At 54.4% G+C, this 20,690-nt stretch overlaps 1 protein-coding gene across 1 annotated transcript; it reads left to right on the plus strand.

The window, feature by feature from the left end:
- The first annotated feature begins 1,222 nt into the window (after positions 1-1,222).
- On the plus strand, positions 1,223-17,760 carry USP21 (ubiquitin specific peptidase 21). The gene is given in 13 exon segments (XM_069950210.1): positions 1,223-1,352; positions 6,474-7,134; positions 9,980-10,039; positions 10,390-10,513; positions 10,820-10,931; positions 12,388-12,525; positions 12,603-12,667; positions 12,840-12,943; positions 13,652-13,738; positions 13,835-13,913; positions 14,041-14,148; positions 15,545-15,659; positions 16,364-17,760. Coding segments are annotated over 13 exon segments (1,836 nt in total). The 5' UTR covers positions 1,223-1,257; the 3' UTR covers positions 16,452-17,760.
- The last annotated feature ends 2,930 nt before the right edge of the window (positions 17,761-20,690 follow it).

The raw sequence follows: 20,690 nt of genomic DNA on the forward strand, positions 1-20,690 counted from the left end.
CATTACAGAGCAGTGTGCCTGATCCCTGCAGAGCATTACATAGCAGTGTGCCTGATCACTGCAGAGCATTACACAGCAGTGTGCCTGATCCCTGCAGAGCATTACATAGCGGTGCGCCTGCTCCCTGTAGAGCATTACACAGCGGTGCGCCTGCTCCCTGCAGAGCATTACATAGCGGTGCGCCTGCTCCCTGCAGAGGATTACACAGCAGTGTGCCTGATCCCTGCAGAGCATTACATAGCAGTGTGCCTGATCCCTGCAGAGCATTACACAGCAGTGTGCCTGATCCCTGCAGAGCATTACACAGCAGTGCGCCTGATCCCTGCAGAGCATTACATAGCAGTGTGCCTGATCACTGCAGAGCATTACATAGCAGTGTGCCTGATCACTGCAGAGCATTACATAGCAGTGTGCCTGATCACTGCAGAGCATTACACAGCAGTGTGCCTGATCCCTGCAGAGCATTACACAGCGGTGCGCCTGCTCCCTGCAGAGCATTACATAGCGGTGCGCCTGCTCCCTGCAGAGCATTACATAGCGGTGCGCCTGCTCCCTGCAGAGGATTACACAGCAGTGTGCCTGATCCCTGCAGAGCATTACATTACACAGCAGTGTGCCTGATCCCTGCAGAGCATTACATAGCAGTGTGCCTGATCCCTGCAGAGCATTACACAGCAGTGTGCCTGATCCCTGCAGAGCATTACACAGCAGTGCACCTGATCCCTGCAGAGCATTACATTACACAGCAGTGCGCCTGATCCCTGCAGAGCATTACATTACACAGCAGTGCGCCTGATCCCTGCAGAGCATTACATTACACAGCAGTGTGCCTGATCCCTGCAGAGCATTACATTACACAGCAGTGCGCCTGATCCCTGCAGAGCATTACATTACACAGCAGTGTGCCTGATCCCTGCAGAGCATTACATTACACAGCAGTGTGCCTGATCCCTGCAGAGCATTACACAGCAGTGTGCCTGATCCCTGCAGAGCATTACATTACACAGCAGTGTGCCTGATCCCTGCAGAGCATTACATTACACAGCAGTGTGCCTGATCCCTGCAGAGCATTACATTACACAGCAGTGTGCCTGATCCCTGCAGAGCATTACACAGCAGTACATCTACTTGCCAATACAAAAGATGGCTGAAATGTCATTTCCGGTTGTCACGTGATCCTGGCTGCGTATGTGTGACGTCACCGCTTTCCGTGGCAACGTTAGTAAATAATGGGCGGGGCAACCAGGAGATCGAGGCATGCGCAGAAAGGAACACTGGGAAGATGGTGGCGGATGCTGCGGTTGCTATGAAGCCGAGAAGGGGAAGGCCGTGATCCCAGCCCCGCTGCACAGGTAACGTATATAGCGGGTATATACCGGCCCTCCTCCGTATACAGCGGAGCATATAACACCCCCAATGTATATAACACCGCCTGCCTGTATATACTGCCCACCCTCCTGTATATACTGCCCACCCTCCTGTATATACTGCCCCCCTCCCTGTATATACTGCCCCCCCCCTCCCTGTATATACTGCCCCCCCCTCCTGTATATAACACCGCCTGCCTGTATATACTGCCCACCCTCCTGTATATACTGCCCCCCTCCCTGTATATACTGCCCCCCCTGCCTGTATATACTGCCCCCCCCTCCTGTATATACTGCCCCCCCTGCCTGTATATACTGCCCCCCCCCTCCTGTATATACTGCCCCCCTCCCTGTATATACTGCCCCCCCTCCTGTATATACTGCCCCCCCGCCTGTATATACTGCCCCCCCTGCCTGTATATACTGCCCCCCCTGCCTGTATATACTGCCCCCCCCCTCCTGTATATACTGCCCCCCTCCCTGTATATACTGCCCCCCTCCCTGTATATACTGCCCCCCCTCCCTGTATATACTGCCCCCCCTGCCTGTATATACTTCCCCCCCTGCCTGTATATACTGCCCACCCTCCCTGTATATACTGCCCCCCTCCCTGTATATACTGCCCCCCTCCCTGTATATACTGCCCCCCTCCCTGTATATACTGCCCCCCCTGCCTGTATATACTTCCCCCCCTGCCTGTATATACTGCCCACCCTCCCTGTATATACTGCCCCCCTCCCTGTATATACTGCCCCCCTCCCTGTATATACTGCCCCCCTCCCTGTATATACTGCCCCCCTCCCTGTATATACTGCCCCCCTCCTGTATATACTGCCCCCCTCTCTGTATATACTGCATCCCCTCCCTGTATATACTGCCCCCCTCCTGTATATACTGCCCACCCTCCTATATATACTCCCCCCCCCCTCCCTGTATATACTGCCCCCCTCCTGTATATACTGCCCCCCTCCTGTATATACTGCCCCCCCTCCTGTATATACTGCCCCCCTCTCTGTATATACTGCATCCCCTCCCTGTATATACTGCATCCCCTCCCTGTATATTCTGCCCCCCCTCCTGTATATACTGCCCCCCTCCCTGTATATACTGCATCCCCTCCCTGTATATACTGCATCCCCTCCCTGTATATACTGCCCCCTCCCTGTATATACTGCCCCCTCCCTGTATATACTGCCCACCCTCCCTGTATATACTGCCCCCCCTCCTGTATATACTTCCCCCCTCCCTGTATATACTGCATCCCCTCCCTGTATATACTGCCCACCCTCCTGTATATACTGCCCCCCTCCCTGTATATACTGCCCCCTCCCTGTATATACTGCCCCCCTCCCTGTATATACTGCATCCCCTCCCTGTATATACTGCCCCCTCCCTGTATATACTGCCCCCCTCCCTGTATATACTGCATCCCCTCCCTGTATATACTGCCCCCTCCCTGTATATACTGCCCCCCTCCCTGTATATACTGCCCCCCCTCCCTGTATATACTGCCCCCCTCCTGTATATACTGCCCCCCTCCTGTATATACTGCCCCCCCCTCCCTGTATATACTGCCCCCCCTCCTGTATATACTGCCCCCCTCCCTGTATATACTGCCCCCCCTCCCTGTATATACTGCCCCCTCCCTGTATATACTGCCCCCCTCCCTGTATATACTGCCCCCCTCCCTGTATATACTGCCCCCCTCCCTGTATATACTGCCCCCCCCTCCCTGTATATACTGCCCCCCCCTCCCTGTATATACTGCCCCCCTCCCTGTATATACTGCCCCCCCTCCCTGTATATACTGCCCACCCTCCCTGTATATACTGCCCCCTCCCTGTATATACTGCCCCCCCTCCTGTATATACTGCCCCTCTCCTGTATATACTGCCCACCCTCCCTGTATATACTGCCCCCCCTCCCTGTATATACTGCCCCCCCCCCCTGTATATACTGCCCCACCCTCCCTGTATATACTGCCCACCCTCCCTGTATATAATATGGTCTCTCCCTGTATATAACACCGCCCTCCTGTATATAATATGGTCTCTCCTGTATATACTACGTACCCTTCCTGTATATAACACCCCCCTCCTGTATATAATATGGTCTCTCCCTGTATATAACACCCCCCCTCCTGTATATAATATGGTCTCTCCCTGTATATAACACCCCCCTCCTGTATATAATATGGTCTCTCCCTGTATATAACACCCCCCTCCTGTATATAATATGGTCTCTCCCTGTATATAACACCCCCTTTCCTGTATATAATATGGTCTCTCCCTGTATATAACACCCCCTCCTGTATATAATATGGTCTCTCCCTGTATATAACACCCCCTCCTGTATATAATATGGTCTCTCCCTGTATATAACACCCCCTCCTGTATATAATATGGTCTCTCCCTGTATATAACACCCCCCCTCCTGTATATAATATGGTCTCTCCCTGTATATACTACGTACCCTCCCTGTATATAACACCCCCCTCCTGTATATATGGTCTCTTCCTGTATATAACACCCCCCCTCCTGTATATAATATGGTCTCTCCCTGTATATACTACCTACCCTCCCTGTATATAACACCCCCTCCTGTACATAATATGGTCTCTCCCTGTATATAACACCCCCTCCTGTTACTTCCTCCAGTTACTGAGAGGTTAATCCTCTTAAAGAGACAGCGCCCCCTGCAGGATTGCTCTGTGTCTGTGTTGAGGAGTAACGGTGTTCTCTTACAGGCCGCAGAGATGTGAGGCCTCTGTGTGATCGGGAGCTGCTGCAGACCATGAGGTACGGCGCGCCCCCTGCTGGGTCCCCCCTTATAGGCCGGGGGTTGTGAGGGGTGAGGGTGTCAGTTATATAACGCTTCGCTCTCCCCGCATCATGTCCGCCATGCCTCAGGGGTGGGGGTGTCAGTTATATAACGCCTCGCTCTCCCCGCACCAGGTCCGCCATGCCTCAGGGGTGGGGGTATCAGTTATATAATGCCTCGCTCTCCCCGCACCAGGTCCGCCATGCCTCAGGGGTATCAGTTATATAACGCCTCGCTCTCCCCGCACCAGGTCCGCCATGCCTCAGGGGTGGGGGTGTCAGTTATATAACACCTCGCTCTCCCCGCACCAGGTCCGCCATGCCTCAGGGGTGGGGGTGTCAGTTATATAACACCTCGCTCTCCCCGCACCAGGTCCGCCATGCCTCAGGGGTGGGGGTGTCAGTTATATAACGCCTCACTCTCCCCGCACCAGGTCCGCCATGCCTCAGGGGTGGGGGTGTCAGTTATATAATGTCTCGCTCTCCCCGCACCAAGTCCGCCATGCCTCAGGGGTGTCAGGGGTATCAGTTATATAACGCTTCGCTCTCCCCGCACCAGGTCCGCCATGCCTCAGGGGTGGTGGTATAAGTTATATAACGCTTCGCTCTCCCTGCACCAGGTCCGCCATGCCTCAGGGGTGGGGGGTACCAGTTATGTAACGCCACGCTCTCCCCGCACCAGGTCCGCCATGCCTCAGGGGTGGGGGTGTCAGTTATATAATGCCTCGCTCTCCCCGCACCAGGTCCGCCATGCCTCAGGGGTGGGGGGTACCAGTTATATAATGCCTCGCTCTCCCCGCACCAGGTCCGCCATGTCTCAGGGGTGGGGGTATCAGTTATGTAACTCTTTGCTCTCCCTGCACCAGGTCCGCCATGCCTCAGGGGTGGGGGGTACCGGTTATATAATGCCACGCTTTCCCCGCACCAGGTCCGCCATGCCTCAGGGGTGGGGTACCAGTTATATAATGCCTCGCTCTCCCCGCACCAGGTCCGCCATGCCTCAGGGGTGGGGGTATCAGTTATATAACGCTTCGCTCTCCCCGCACCAGGTCCGCCATGCCTCAGGGGTGGGGGTGTCAGTTATATAACACCTTGTTCTCCCCGCACCAGGTCCGCCATGCCTCAGGGGTGGGGGGTACCAGTTATATAATGCCTCGCTCTCCCCGCACCAGGTCCGCCATGCCTCAGGGGTGTGGGGTACCGGTTATATAATGCCTCGCTTTTCCCGCACCAGGTCCGCCATGCCTCAGGGGTGGGGGTGTCAGTTATATAACACCTTGTTCTCCCCGCACCAGGTCCGCCATGCCTCAGGGGTGGGGGGTACCAGTTATATAATGCCTCGCTCTCCCCGCACCAGGTCCGCCATGCCTCAGGGGTGTGGGGTACCGGTTATATAATGCCTCGCTTTTCCCGCACCAGGTCCGCCATGCCTCAGGGGTTGGGGGTACCGGTTATATAATGCCTCGCTCTCCCCGCACCAGGTCCGCCATGCCTCAGGGGTGGGGGTGTCAGTTATATAACGCTTCGCTCTCCCTGCACCAGGTCCACCATGCCTCAGGGGTGGGGGTATCAGTTATATAATGCCTCGCTCTCCCAGCACCAGGTCCACCATGCCTCAGGGGTGGGGGTATCAGTTATATAACGCCTCGCTCTCCCCGCACCAGGTCCGCCATGCCTCAGGGGTGGGGGTATCAGTTATATAACGCCTCGCTCTCCCCGCACCAGGTCCGCCATGCCTCAGGGGTATCAGTTATATAACGCCTCGCTCTCCCCGCACCAGGTCCGCCATGCCTCAGGGGTGGGGGTGTCAGTTATATAACACCTCGCTCTCCCCGCACCAGGTCCGCCATGCCTCAGGGGTGGTGGTATAAGTTATATAACGCTTCGCTCTCCCTGCACCAGGTCCGCCATGCCTCAGGGGTGGGGGGTACCAGTTATGTAACGCTTCGCTCTCCCCGCACCAGGTCCGCCATGCCTCAGGGGTGGGGTACCAGTTATATAACGCTTTGCTCTCCCTGCACCAGGTCCGCCATGCCTCAGGGGTGAGGGTGTCAATTATATAATGCCTCGCTCTCCCCGCACCAGGTCCGCCATGCCTCAGGGGTGGGGGTGTCAGTTATATAATGCCTCGCTCTCCCCGCACCAGGTCCGCCATGCTTTAGGGGTGGGGGTATAAGTTATATAATGCTTCCCTCTCCCCGCACCAGGTCCGCCATGCCTCAGGGGTGGGTTGCCAGTTATGTAACGCCTTGCCCCTCACATGTGCCTCGCTCTTGTCTCCCCGCAGGGCTCCGCTGTCCACCAGATCCGCCATGCCTCAGGCCTGTGACTCCAGATTTGTTCGGGGTCGGGATGGCGCCTCGCAGTCTGGTGTAGCCGGCAGGGTAATCACCTCTCTGAGGACCGTCAGCCAGGAACGCTCCGCCCGTGCTAGCACCCTCTACACCAATGGCTCGGCCCAGAAGCCCCGCCCTCTGCCCCCTCCCCCCACCCTGGAGGAGCGGTGTAAGCCAGAGCGGGGGCGGAGCACCGTCACTAAGCGGGGACCACTGAAGGCCAATCACATGATCAAAGTCACCGGCCCAGTGGCCAGCACCCCGGCCCCCCGCGCCACACCCGGGGGTCTGTCCCGCTCCAGATCTGTCAGTCACATGGACCTGTCCAAGACGGAAGCCGGCAGGGGTCTGCCCCGGGGAGAGAGGAGCGTCTCCTCCAGCCGTAAACCACCGCTGGACACCGCCGTGCTGAAGAGGAGCAGCTCCCTGCGGAAAGTCAGCGCCCTGCCCAGCCTGGACCCCCAGAAACTCAGCAGCACCCCTCGCAGTGAGGGAAGGAAATCCCTTCAAGGAACCCCAGACTCCTACCAACCCCGCAAGTGAGCCCCCCTCCCAACAGCAAGCCCCCCGATATCAAGGCAAGCAAGACTGAAGGAAAGGCTTCTCCTGTGAGTATCCCAGCATGCTCTGCTCTCAGCTGTACTGCATTGTGAGAGATGTAGTGTATAGGGAGGCCGCAGCCAGCTCTCCCGGGATCCAGCACACATGTCTGTCCGGAGTCCAGGAAAGCTTGGTGGCGGCAGCCATATTGGTTCTCACCCTGTGCCGTTCAGGAGTCCAGGAAAGCTTAGAGGCGGCCATATTGGTTCTCTTGCCATTCAGGAGTCCAGGAAAGCTAGTTGTCACCTCTCTCTGAGCCCTGTTGGTTGGTGGTCACCCAGCTCTCCTGGGATCCTGCACATGTCTGTCAGGAGTCCAGGAAAGCTGGGTGTCATCTCTCTTTGAGCCCTGTTGGTTGGTGATCACCCAGCTCTCCCGGGATCCTGCACATGTCTCTCAGGAGTTCAGGAAAGCTGTGTGTCACCTGTCTGTGAGCCCTGTTGGTTGGGGGTCCCCCAGCTCTCCTGGGATCCTGCACATGTCTGTCAGGAGTTCAGGAAAGCTGGGTGTTACCTGTCTGTGAGCCCTGTTGGTTGGGGGTCCCCCAGCTCTCCTGGGATCCTGCACATGTCTGTCAGGAGTTCAGGAAAGCTGGGTGTCACCTGTCTGTGAGCCCTGTTGGTGGGGGGTCCCCCAGCTCTCCTGGGATCCTGCACATGTCTGTCAGGAGTTCAGGAAAGCTGGGTGTTACCTGTCTGTGAGCCCTGTTGGTTGGGGGTCCCCCAGCTCTCCGGCAGTCACTCTCTGGTCTCCCTGCCGCTCTGGTTACTATGTGCAGCTCCCAAGGTCGAGCAGTCGTCCCGCGTGCCGGCGCTCCCCTCCCCCTCCAGCTAATTAATCCCCAGGAGATGAGCCGCCAGGCACCTTGAATAGTCCCGGAGACAATCGGCTGAGAGGATGAGGGCCGCTGCGTCCCCTAATCCCCGCACTCCCTGCACAGCTAGCAGAGCGGCACCCCTGCCCAGAGTGCGGCACCATGCCCGGGCTGCAGGGAGAGGGGCTGGTGGAGCTCCCACAGAAGCTGCAGCGCACCCTGACTGACAGGAAGGACATCTCCCAGAGTGTGGTGCACACTGCCATGATGGGGCTGCTGCTCATGACCAGCGAGGTAACCCCGCCCCCGACCTGACCCCTCTCATCTCCTCCGCAGCCCCCGACCTGACCCCTCTCATCTCCTCATCCGCAGCCCCCGACCTGACCCCGCTCATCTCCTCCGCAGCCCTCCTACGTGTCCTGACCCCTCTCATCACCTCCTCCGCCCCCCCCGACCCTGACCCCTCTCATCTCCTCCTCTGCAGCCCCCCCCGACCTGACCCCTCTCATCTCCTCCTCCGCAGCCCCCGACCTGACCCCTCTCATCTCCTCCTCCGCAGCCCTCCTAAGCGACCTGACCCCTCTCATCTCCTCCTCCGCAGCCCTCCTAAGCGTCCTGACCCCTCTCATCTCCTCTGCAGCCCCCGACCTGACCCCTCTCATCTCCTCCTCCGCAGCCCCCGACCTGACTCTGGACCCCGCTCATCTCCTCCTCTGCAGCCCCCGACCTGACTCTGGACCCTGCTGACCCCTCTCATCTCCTCCACAGCCCCCTGACCCCTCTAATCTCCTTCTCCGCAGCCCCCCGACCCTGACCCCTCTCATCTCCTCCTCCGCAGCCCCCCCCGACCTGACCCCTCTCATCTCCTCCGCAGCCCCCCCCCCTTTCATCTCCTCCTCAGCCCCCCTACCTGAACCCGCTCATCTCCTCCTCCGCAGCCCCCCGACCTGACCCCGCTCATCTCCTCCTCCGCAGCCCCCCGACCCTGACCCCTCTTATCTCCTCTGGAGCCCCCCTACCTGACCCTGTTTGTCTCCTCCTCCGCTGCCCCCCAACCTGACCCCGCTCATCTCCTCCGCAGCCCTCCTACGTGTCCTGACCCCTCTCATCTCCTCTGCAGCCCCCCTACCTGACCCCTCTCATCTCCTCCCCTGCAGCCCCCGACCTGACCCCGCTCATCTCCTCCTCCGCAGCCCTCCTACGCGTCCTGACCCCTCTCATCTCCTCTGCAGCCCCCCTACCTGACCCTGCTCATCTCCTCTGCAGCCACCGACCTGACTCTGGACCCCGCTGACCCCTCTAATCTCCTCCTCCGCAGCCCCCCGACCCTGACCCCTCTAATCTCCTCCTCCGCAGCCCCCCGACCCTGACCCCTCTAATCTCCTCCTCCGCAGCCCCCCGACCCTGACCCCTCTCATCTCCTCCGCAGCCCCCCCCCCGACCCTGACCCCTCTCATCTCCTCCGCAGCCCCCCCCGACCCTGACCCCTCTCATCTCCTCCGCAGCCCCCCCCGACCCTGACCCCGCTCATCTCCTCCTCCGCCCCCCCCGACCCTGACCCCGCTCATCTCCTCCTCCGCCCCCCCCGACCCTGACCCCGCTCATCTCCTCCTCCGCAGCCCCCCCCCGACCTGACCCCTCTCATCTCCTCCTCCGCAGCCCCCCCCGACCTGACCCCGCTCATCTCCTCCTCCGCAGCCCCCCCCGACCTGACCCCGCTCATCTCCTCCGCAGCCCCCCTACCTGACCCCTCTCATCTCCTCCGCAGCCCCCCGACCCTGACCCCGCTCATCTCCTCCTCCGCCCCCCCCCCCGACCTGACCCCTCTCATCTCCTCCTCTGCAGCCCCCCCCGACCCCTCTCATCTCCTCCTCAGCCCCCCTACCTGACCCCTCTCATCTCCTCCTCCGCAGCCCCCCTACCCGACCTGACCCCTCTCATCTCCTCCGCAGCCCCCCAACCCTGACACCTCTCATCTCCTCCTCTGCAGCCCCCCTACCTGACTCTGGACCCCGCTGACCCCTCTCATCTCTTCCTCCGCAGCCCCCCCGTGTTCCTCTCCTCGGCTCCGGACATGTCGGACTGCGCAATCTAGGCAACACGGTGAGTGAGAACTACAAATCCCAGCATGCCTGATAATACTGATTGCTGTAGTACTTTCTCTTAAAGGGACAGCATCACTGAACCCCTTTACATGACACATGCCCCGCCCCTTACTTGCTGGAGCTGTCAATTGGCTGAGATCTCATGGTGGGTGGGGAGTCAGATACCTATGGAGAAGGGCCTGTATGCACCCCCCCCCCCCCCCCCATTACCACCGCCGGGGGGCTGGGTGACGAGGTCTCTTTAAGAGACTCTGAAGTCCACAGATCCAGCATCACTTATAGTTGTTATCTAAGCGTAATCCTTTAGATACACTCCAGGTATCTAAGCAGCGGTTTTGTTTCCTGCAGTGTTTCCTGAACGCCGTCCTGCAGTGTCTGAGCAGCACGAGACCCCTACGAGATTACATCCTACGGCAGGAGTATCGGCAGGAGCAGCCGGCCAGCGGCAGGACGCCACAGGAACTCACCGAGGGTATGTGTCTGACCCCGCCCCCTGCACTACACACCACCCTTTCATCACTGCCCCCTCCCCCCCCCCTCATCACTGCCCCTCCCCCCCCCTCATCACTGCCCTTCCCGCCTCATCACTGCCCTTTCCCGCCTCATCACTGCCCCCTCCCCCCCTCATCACTGCCCCTCCCCCCCTCATCACTGCCCCTCCCCCCTCATCATCACACTCCAGCTCCTCTGTATCCTCTCTATGGTTTCTCCCCTCTAGGTGGCGCTATATCACTGCTGCCAATTATTATTCTTATATTATGTGTTTATTTCCTCTCAGCCTTCGCTGATGTCATCACCGCATTATGGAGCCCGGAGACTCCGGACGCTGCAAACCCTGCACGACTAAAAGCGGTCTTCCAGAAATACGTCCCATCATTTACAGGGTACAGGTCAGTGTCTGATCCGATGTATGGGGAGAGTGATGTCACTGATCTCTAGTGATGGATAGGCTGTATACTCAGTGATGTCACTGCTGATCTCTAGTGATGGATAGGCTGTATTCTCAGTGATGTCACCGCTGATCTCTAGTGATGGATAGGCTGTATTCTCAGTGATTTCACCGCTGATCTCTAGTGATGGATAGGCTGTATTCTCAGTGATGTCACTGATCTCTAGTGATGAATAGGCTGTATTCTCAGTGATGTCACTGATCTCTAGTGATGGATAGGCTGTATTCTCAGTGATGTCACTGATCTCTAGTGATGGATAGGCTGTATTCTCAGTGATGTCACTGCTGATCTCTAGTGATGGATAGGCTGTATTCTCAGTGATGTCACTGCTGATCTCTAGTGATGGATAGGCTGTATTCTCAGTGATGTCACCGCTGATCTCTAGTGATGGATAGGCTGTATTCTCAGTGATGGATAGGCTGTATTCTCAGTGATGTCACTGCTGATCTCTAGTGATGGATAGGCTGTATTCTCAGTGATGTCACTGATCTCTAGTGATGGATAGGCTGTATTCTCAGTGATGTCACTGCTGATCTCTAGTGATGGATAGGCTGTATTCTCAGTGATGTCACTGATCTCTAGTGATGGATAGGCTGTATTCTCAGTGATGTCACCACTGATCTCTAGTGATGGATAGGCTGTATTCTCAGTGATGTCACTGATCTCTAGTGATGGATAGGCTGTATTCTCAGTGATGTCACCGCTGATCTCTAGTGATGGATAGGCTGTATTCTCAGTGATGTCACTGATCTCTAGTGATGGATAGGCTGTATTCTCAGTGATGTCACTGCTGATCTCTAGTGATGGATAGGCTGTATTCTCAGTGATGTCACTGCTGATCTCTAGTGATGGATAGGCTGTATTCTCAGTGATGTCACTGCTGATCTCTAGTGATGGATAGGCTGTATTCTCAGTGATGTCACTGCTGATCTCTAGTGATGGATAGGCTGTATTCTCAGTGATGTCACTGCTGATCTCTAGTGATGGATAGGCTGTATTCTCAGTGATGTCACTGCTGATCTCTAGTGATGGATAGGCTGTATTCTCAGTGATGTCACCTCTGATCTCTAGTGATGGATAGGCTGTATTCTCAGTGATGTCACTGCTGATCTCTAGTGATGGATAGGCTGTATTCTCAGTGATGTCACTGCTGATCTCTAGTGATGGATAGGCTGTATTCTCAGTGATGTCACCTCTGATCTCTAGTGATGGATAGGCTGTATTCTCAGTGATGTCACTGCTGATCTCTAGTGATGGATAGGCTGTATTCTCAGTGATGTCACTGCTGATCTCTAGTGATGGATAGGCTGTATTCTCAGTGATGTCACCGCTGATCTCTAGTGATGGATAGGCTGTATTCTCAGTGATGTCATCATTCTGCGTCTTGATTCACCAGCCAGCAAGATGCTCAGGAATTTCTTAAGTTCTTTATGGACAGAATTCATGCAGAAATCAACAGGAAGTGTAGGAAAACTCCCAGCATCCTCTCTGATGCCAAGCGTCCCATGTCTGTGGAGGTTCCTGACTCTCTCAGGTAGCTGTGGGGGGTGCATTGTGTTTGGGTGAGGCGGGGGCAGGGCACTCACTGACCTGTGGCCTTTCTTTCCTTAGTGACGATGAACGAGCCAATCAGATGTGGAAGCGATACCTGGAGCGGGAGGACAGCAAAGTGGTTGGTAAGTATTTAATGTGACGGCAATGGGTAACCACCTCCAAAGCTGTAATCAATTGTGAATGGACATGATCAGAATATATGGAAGGTTAAACTGACTGGACTACAAGTGCCAGCATGTCCCTCCGCTGTGATTGGCTGCAGCAGACAGTGACTCTTGGTGCTTTCTCCTGTAGATCTCTTCGTGGGCCAATTGAAGAGCTGCCTTAAGTGCCAGTCGTGTGGCTATCGGTCGCCTACATTCGAGGTCTTCTGTGACCTGTCCCTCCCCATTCCCAAGGTGAGCAAGAGAATACAGGCCTAGGTCATGGGTAATCCATAGCACTGTGTTACATAGGACTGCAGGTGACATCTACTACAATATCAGTACTCAGAGATATCACTGTTATCTGTGGTGTTACATAGGACTGCGGGTGTCATCTACATTATCTGTACTCAGAGATATCACTGTGTTATCTGTGCTGTTACATAGGACTGCAGGTGACATCTACAATATCAGTACTCAGAGATATCACTATGTTATCTGTGCTGTTACATAGGACTGCAGGTGACATCTACATTATCTGTACTCAGAGATATCACTGTGTTATCTGTGCTGTTACATAGGACTGCAGGTGACTACTACATTACCTGTACTTAGAGATATCACTGTTCTCTGTGGTGTTACATAGGACTGCAGGTCACATCTACTACATTATCTGTACTCAGAGATATCACTGTGTGTTACATAGGACTGCAGGTGACATCTACTACATTACCTGTATTCAGAGATATCACTGTGTTATATGTGGTGTTACATAGGACTGCAGGAGACTACTGCATTATCTGTACTCAGAGATATCACTGTGTTATCTGTGGTGTTACATAGGACTGCAGGTCCTTGGAGTGTTCTCGCTGGTAGTGTTAGGTCAGCTCTGCTACATCAGTGTGTGTGATCAGTGACAGATGACGCTGCGTTATTAACCCCTTGTTCCCCGTCTCTCTACAGAAAGGCTTCAGCGGGGGTAAGGTCTCCCTCCTTGACTGCTTCAGCCTTTTCACTAAGGAGGAGGAGCTGAACTCTGAGAATGCCCCGGTAATCTCCCATGATGCACAGCGGCAGCCAGGAGCTGACATACGCCTCTCTGCCGCCGGCCGTCATGTAGTAACCATATAACCATGTCTCCGCCAGATCTGTGATCGCTGCCGACAGAGGACGAAAAGCACCAAGAAGCTGACCATCCAGCGCTTCCCCCGCATCCTCGTCCTACGTATCCAACACATCCGCTCTGCCAGGGGCCTGTACACGGCCCCACCTACTGACCTGAGTTTATTTCAGGGTATTCACCAGGCCTCAGGCCCTCATATTGTTGTTATCCTTAACCCTTTACCTCCCAGACCTGAACAGATTCTCCACCACCCGATTCTCCATCAAGAAGTGTTCGGTGTTTGTGGATTTTCCCCTTCACAGACTCAACCTGAAAGAGTTTGCCAGCGAGAAGGCGGGTAGGTGGCCGAGGAAAGCCGTGTCTTCAGGGTGATCCTGGACTTTCACTTGTGGGATATCCCAGTAATCCCCCCTCCATAAGGCTCCTCGGGGATTAAAGACGAGGGTCATGTGACCGGATTAGGATTAAGAAGTGAAGTCTCCTGACATCCCAGACAATGAAGACTATAAGACAAAGTCACCAGAACTAATTATAAGTTATATATGGTAGTGTCCCGAGGACGAGAGGGTTATAGTTTATATACGGTACTGCCCTGAGCAGAGGTTTATAGGATATATACGGTATTGCCCTGAGGAGCAGGGGATTATAGGTTATATACAGTACTGCCCTGGAGGAGAGGTTTATAGGATATATACGGTACTGCCCTGAGGAGGAGAGGATTATTGGTTATATACGGTACTGTCCTGGAGTATAGGATTATAGGTTATATACGGTATAGATCATCTGACATTTGATTTTTGTTGGCTGCTGAGATTGGATGCTGCTGTAGGGAGTTCTGGAAAACATGGCCGGATATGTCTACATACACATGTTACCTCCTGACAGCCATAGCCTACACACGTCACCTCCTGACAGCCATAGCGTACACACGTCACCTCCTGACAGCCATAGCGTACACACGTCACCTCCTGACAGCCATAGCGTACACACGTCACCTCCTGACAGCCATAGCGTACACACGTCACCTCCTGACAGCCATAGCGTACACACGTCACCTCCTGACAGCCATAGGGTACACATGTCACCTCCTGACAGCCATAGGATACACACGTTACCTCCTGACAGCCATAGGATACACATGTCACCTCCTGACAGCCATAGCATACACGTTACCTCCTGACAGCCATAGCATACACGTTACCTCCTGACAGCCATAGCATACACGTTACCTCCTGACAGCCATAGGGTACACATGTCACCTCCTGACAGCCATAGGATACACATGTCACCTCCTGACAGCCATAGCGTACACACGTCACCTCCTGACAGCCATAGCATACACGTTACCTCCTGACAGCCATAGGGTACACATGTCACCTCCTGACAGCCATAGGGTACACATGTCACCTCCTGACAGCCATAGCATACACATGTCACCTCCTGACAGCCATAGGATACACATGTTACCTCCTGACAGCCATAGCGTGCACGTCACCTCCTGACAGCCATAGCATACACATGTTACCTCCTGACAGCCATAGCATACACATGTTACCTCCTGACAGCCATAGGGTGGCATCCATCTTCTGCAGCTGCTGGGAGTCATTTCTCCCCCAGCCAGTTTGGTAAGTTCTCTCAGCAGTATGGAGCAGTATTACACATAGTGCAGCCTGTCCCCAGGAGCTGACGCTCTGATGCTGCAGTTGCGGGGCTGACTCCATGTTGTTTTGCAGGGAGTCCTGTATACAATCTCTACGCTCTGTGCAATCACTCAGGCAGCGTGCACTATGGACACTATACCGCCTCCTGTAAGGACCAGTCCGGATGGTTCTCCTACAACGACTCCCGGTCAGTGCTGTCGCCTCTCCCAGTATCAGTACCTGCTCTCCTGCCCCCCGGGGTAACCTCTCCATGTCCTTACCTCCTGCCCCCCGGGGGTAACCTCTCCATGTCCTTACCTCCTGCCCCCGGGGTAACCTCTCCATGTCCTTACCTCCTGCCCCCCGGGGGTAACCTCTCCATGTCCTTACCTCCTGCCCCCCGGGGTAACTTCTCCATGTCCTCACCTCCTGCCCCCCGGGGTAACCTCTCCATGTCCTTACCTCCTGCCCCCCCGGGGTAACCTCTCCATGTCCTTACCTCCTGCCCTCCAGGGTAACCTCTCCATGTCCTTACCTCCTGCCCTCCAGGGTAACCTCTCCATGTCCTTACCCCCTGCCCCCCGGGGTAACCTCTCCATGTCCTTACCTTCTGCCCCCCGGGGGTAACCTCTCCATGTCCTTACCTCCTGCCCCCGGGGGTAACCTCTCCATGTCCTTACCTCCTGCCCCCCGGGGGTAACCTCTCCATGTCCTTACCTCCTGCCCCCCCGGGGTAACCTCTCCATGTCCTTACCTCCTGCCCCCGGGGGTAACCTCTCCATGTCCTTACCTCCTGCCCCCGGGGTTAACCTCTCCATGTCCTTACCTCCTGCCCTCCAGGGTAACTTCTTCATGTCTTCTCCCCCCGTAGCTCGGGGGCCCCCCAGGGTGACGTCTCCTTCTTCTCTGCAGGGTCGGCCCCATCACTGAGGCGCTGGTGCAGTCCAGCGAGGCGTATGTCCTCTTCTACGAGCTCGAGGAGTCCGGCCTGAAGAAGTGACCTCATCTGTGGAGGAGGGGCTTCTGTGACAGCCAATGGGATTGGCCGCTGCGGCTCCTCGCCTGGACTTATTTGTGATTGAAGCAATAAAGACTGTGCTGACAGCCGCTCTGACAATGACTGATCCGGGGACTGTGAGGATCAGGTGGTCGGGGACTCCCAGCCGCCTCGCTGATAGCTTTACTGGCCCCATAGAGGATAAGAGGATTACTGCACCTTCATATCCAATATTGCTACCCCAGCTTTCCCTGAGTCCTGAACGGAAGATTACTGGTTTATAGTTATATTCCTGGGGAAGCTGGATCACAGCCGACATCACCCAGCTTTCCCAGAGTCCTGAATAACATCGCACAGCCATCATCACCCAGCTTTCCCAGAGTGCACAGCCCTCATCACCCAGCTTTCTCAGAGCGCGCAGCCCTCATCACCCAGCTTTCCCAGAGTCCTGAATGGTAGAGAGCACAGCCCTGATCACCCAGCTTTCCCAAAGTCCTGAATGGCAGAGTGCACAGCTTTTCCTCACACCTAAGAATATTATTAGGAGACGATTCCTGGACTGGTAGTGGCTGAAGAGACCCCCAGAGAGGGCGAAACCCTGAGCAATAAGATGTAATGTCCCTCTACATGCTGCAGCCTCCTGTGCCCCCCGCTGCTGTCCCCGCAGCCTCCTGTACCGCTCCCTGCTGTCCCCGCGGCCTCCTGTGCCGCCCCCTGGTGTCCCCTCTGCCTCCTGTGCCGCCCCCTGCTGTCCCCGCGGCCTCCTGTGCCGCCCCCTGGTGTCCCCTCTGCCTCCTGTGCCCCCCGCTGTCCCCGCAGCCTCCTGTGCCGCCCCCTGCTGTCCCCGCGGCCTCCTGTGCCGCCCCCTGGTGTCCCCTCTGCCTCCTGTGCCGCCCCCTGCTGTCCCCGCGGCCTCCTGTGCCGCCCCCTGCTGTCCCCGCGGCCTCCTGTACCGCCCCCTGCTGTCTCCGCGGCCTCCTGTACCGCCCCCTGCTGTCTCCGCGGCCTCTTGTGCCGCCCCCTGCTGTCCCCGCGGCCTCCTGTGCCTCCCCCCGCTGTCCCCGCGGCCTCCTGTGCCGCCCCCTGCTGTCCCCGCGGCCTCCTGTACCGCCCCCTGCTGTCTCCGCGGCCTCCTGTGCCGCCCCCCGCTGTCTCCGCGGCCTCCTGTGCCGCCCCCCGCTGTCCCCGCGGCCTCCTGTGCCGCCCCCTGCTGTCTCATAAGATTTTAATGAATATTTTTGGTACAGAGACATTTCTATGTGAAGACAAATCTGAGACGTCTAAGAAGACGCGGACGAGAACGTCAGTAAACTTCTTATAAAACCAAGAATTGTGACCGTGTGTTCTGTCATCTGTCCACTGGGGGCAGCAAATAGCAGGAGAAGCCCAGATCAGTGCAGGTGTATACAGTAACACCTCGGGGGTCAAACAATTCCGTATCTGAACTAAATCAGGGGGATCACTCAGCTGAACTGATGTGATTGGGAACAGAGAGAGGCTGGAGCGGGCGCTATTTAAACTTGCCGCCGTGCTCCTCCTCCTCTCAGCTGCGGGGGACACCCCATAAAGAAGTGGGGAGTCCCCTCATTATGCACCGGACCCACAAAGTGTAAGAACCAACTAATCACATTTACATTGTTCCCTATGGGAACTAACGGCTCGGTACTGGAACAGCTCGGTACTGGAACAGCCATCCAGAACCAATTATGTCCGAGAACCGAAGGTACCACTGTATATCCTGTCCTCTACCCCCCAGGAGAAGTGTCCTGTACCCCTAGTGTCACTATCCTGTACCCCTAGTGTCACTATCCTGTACCCCGAGTGTCATCATCCAGAAGTTCTCAGTAGGGTTGGGGCTCTGGCAGGTTTCTCCATTGTCACATATAACTCCATGATGAACCTCACAGCATGGCGGCAAAACCCCGACTGCTCTGGTCACATGGGGTACACTGCAGTATATATTATATACAGTATAGAGGATAACCCCCGGCCTGTACACTGCAGTATATATTATATACAGTATAGAGGATAACCTCTGGCCTGTACACTGCAGTATATATTATATACAGTATAGAGGATAACCCCCGGCCTGTACACTGCAGTATATATTATATACAGTATAGAGGATAACCTCTGGCCTGTACACTGCAGTATATATTATATACAGTATAGAGGATAACCCCCGGCCTGTACACTGCAGTATATATTATATACAGTATAGAGGATAACCCCCGGCCTGTACACTGCAGTATATATTATATACAGTATAGAGGATAACCCCCGGCCTGTACACTGCAGTATATATTATATACAGTATAGAGGATAACCCCCGGCCTGTACACTGCAGTATATATTATATACACTATAGAGGATAACCCCGGCCTGTACACTGCAGTATATATTATATACAGTATAGAGGATAACCCCCCGGCCTGTACACTGCAGTATATATTATATACACTATAGAGGATAACCCCGGCCTGTACACTGCAGTATATATTATATACAGTATAGAGGATAACCCCCGGCCTGTACACTGCAGTATATATTATATACAGTATAGAGGATAACCCCGGCCTGTACACTGCAGTATATATTATATACACTATAGAGGATAACCCCGGCCTGTACACTGCAGTATATATTATACACAGTATAGAGGATAACCCCCCGCCCTGTACACTGCAGTATATATTATATACAGTATAGAGGATAACCCCCCGGCCTGTACACTGCAGTATATATTATATACAGTATAGAAGATAACCCCCCGGCCTGTACACTGCAGTATATATTATATACAGTATAGAGGATAACCCCCCGGCCTGTACACTGCAGTATATATTATATACAGTATAGAGGATAACCCCCGGCCTGTACACTGCAGTATATATTATATACAGTATAGAGGATAACCCCCGGCCTGTACACTGCAGTATATATTATATACAGTATCCAGGATAACCCCGTCCTGTACACTGCAGTATATATTATATACAGTATAGAGGATAACCCCGTCCTGTACACTGCAGTATATATTATATACAGTATAGAGGATAACCCCCGGCCTGTACACTGCAGTATATATTATATACAGTATAGAGGATAACCCCCCGGCCTGTACACTGCAGTATATATTATATACAGTATAGAGGATAACCCCCGGCCTGTACACTGCAGTATATATTATATACAGTATAGAGGATAACCCCAGCCCTGTACACTGCAGTATATATTATATACAGTATCCAGAATAACCCCCGGCCTGTACACTGCAGTATATATTATATACAGTATAGAGGATAACCCCCGGCCTGTACACTGCAGTATATATTATATACAGTATCCAGGATAACCCCCCGGCCTGTACACTGCAGTATATATTATATACAGTATCCAGGATAACCCCCGGCCTGTACACTGCAGTATATATTATATACAGTATAGAGGATAACCCCCGGCCTGTACACTGCAGTATATATTATATACAGTATCCAGGATAACCCCCGTCCTGTACACTGCAGTATATATTATATACAGTATAGAGGATAACCCCCGGCCTGTACACTGCAGTATATATTATATACAGTATAGAGGATAACCCCCGGCCTGTACACTGCAGTATATATTATATACAGTTAGAGGATAACCCCCGGCCTGTACACTGCAGTATATATTATATACAGTATAGAGGATAACCCCCGGCCTGTACACTGCAGTATATATTATATACAGTATCCAGGATAACCCCCGTCCTGTACACTGCAGTATATATTATATACAGTATAGAGGATAACCCCCGGCCTGTACACTGCAGTATATATTATATACAGTATAGAGGATAACCCCCGGCCTGTACACTGCAGTATATATTATATACAGTTAGAGGATAACCCCGGCCTGTACACTGCAGTATATATTATATACAGTATAGAGGATAACCCCGGCCTGTACACTGCAGTATATATTATATACAGTATAGAGGATAACCCCCGGCCTGTACACTGCAGTATATATTATATACAGTATAGAAGATAACCCCCCCCCGGCCTGTACACTGCAGTATATATTATATACAGTATCCAGAATAACCCCTGGCCTGTACACTGCAGTATATATTATATACAGTATAGAGGATAACCCCCGGCCTGTACACTGCAGTATATATTATATACAGTATACAGGATAACCCCCGGCCTGTACACTGCAGTATATATTATATACAGTATAGAGGATAACCCC

The sequence above is a fragment of the Dendropsophus ebraccatus genome, chromosome 13 (genome assembly GCF_027789765.1).
Source record: "Dendropsophus ebraccatus isolate aDenEbr1 chromosome 13, aDenEbr1.pat, whole genome shotgun sequence".
Lineage (NCBI taxonomy): Eukaryota > Metazoa > Chordata > Amphibia > Anura > Hylidae > Dendropsophus > Dendropsophus ebraccatus.